The sequence below is a fragment of the Antrostomus carolinensis genome, unplaced genomic scaffold, assembly GCF_000700745.2.
Source record: "Antrostomus carolinensis isolate BGI_N321 unplaced genomic scaffold, ASM70074v2 scaffold38398, whole genome shotgun sequence".
NCBI classification, from domain to species: domain Eukaryota; kingdom Metazoa; phylum Chordata; class Aves; order Caprimulgiformes; family Caprimulgidae; genus Antrostomus; species Antrostomus carolinensis.
Genome location: NW_010332980.1, coordinates 1 through 341, shown reverse-complemented (window position 1 = coordinate 341; position 341 = coordinate 1). Strand labels below are relative to the sequence as shown.

The following is a 341-nucleotide window of genomic DNA, read 5'->3' as shown; positions in this document are numbered from 1 at the left end:
TCTGGAACTCCTCAAGCAGCGTGTCGAGGCGTGTGTCGTTGAAGACGCAGTGGAGCGGGCGGCGATAAAAGCGGGTGACAGTCTGCAAGGGGGTGCAGTCATCGGGGTCAACGAAGGCCAGGTCCTTGACAAAGAGCAGGTCAACGATGTTGTCACGCCGGTCACCCTCATAGACAGGGATGCGAGTGTAGCCGGAGCGCAGGATCTCGGAGACAGTTGCGAAGTCCAGCACGGCATCGGCACGGAGCATGAAGCAGTCGGCCAGCGGCGTCAGCACGTCCTCCACCACCTTGGTGCGCAGCTCCAGCGCGCCCTGCACCATGGCCAACTCCTCCCGCACC

At 62.8% G+C, this 341-nt stretch overlaps 1 protein-coding gene across 1 annotated transcript in view; it reads right to left on the bottom strand.

The window, feature by feature from the left end:
• Positions 1 to 337, bottom strand: part of LOC104529414 (metal transporter CNNM1) — a gene marked incomplete at its 5' end in the record, with an annotated part of 18,670 nt that extends 18,333 nt beyond the window's left edge. Inside the window, one exon of the mRNA XM_010173717.1 lies at positions 2 to 337. Within this exon, the coding sequence (XP_010172019.1) occupies positions 2 to 337 (336 nt within the window). The remainder of the gene's footprint in view (position 1) is intronic.
• Between the last annotated feature and the right edge of the window lie 4 nt (positions 338 to 341).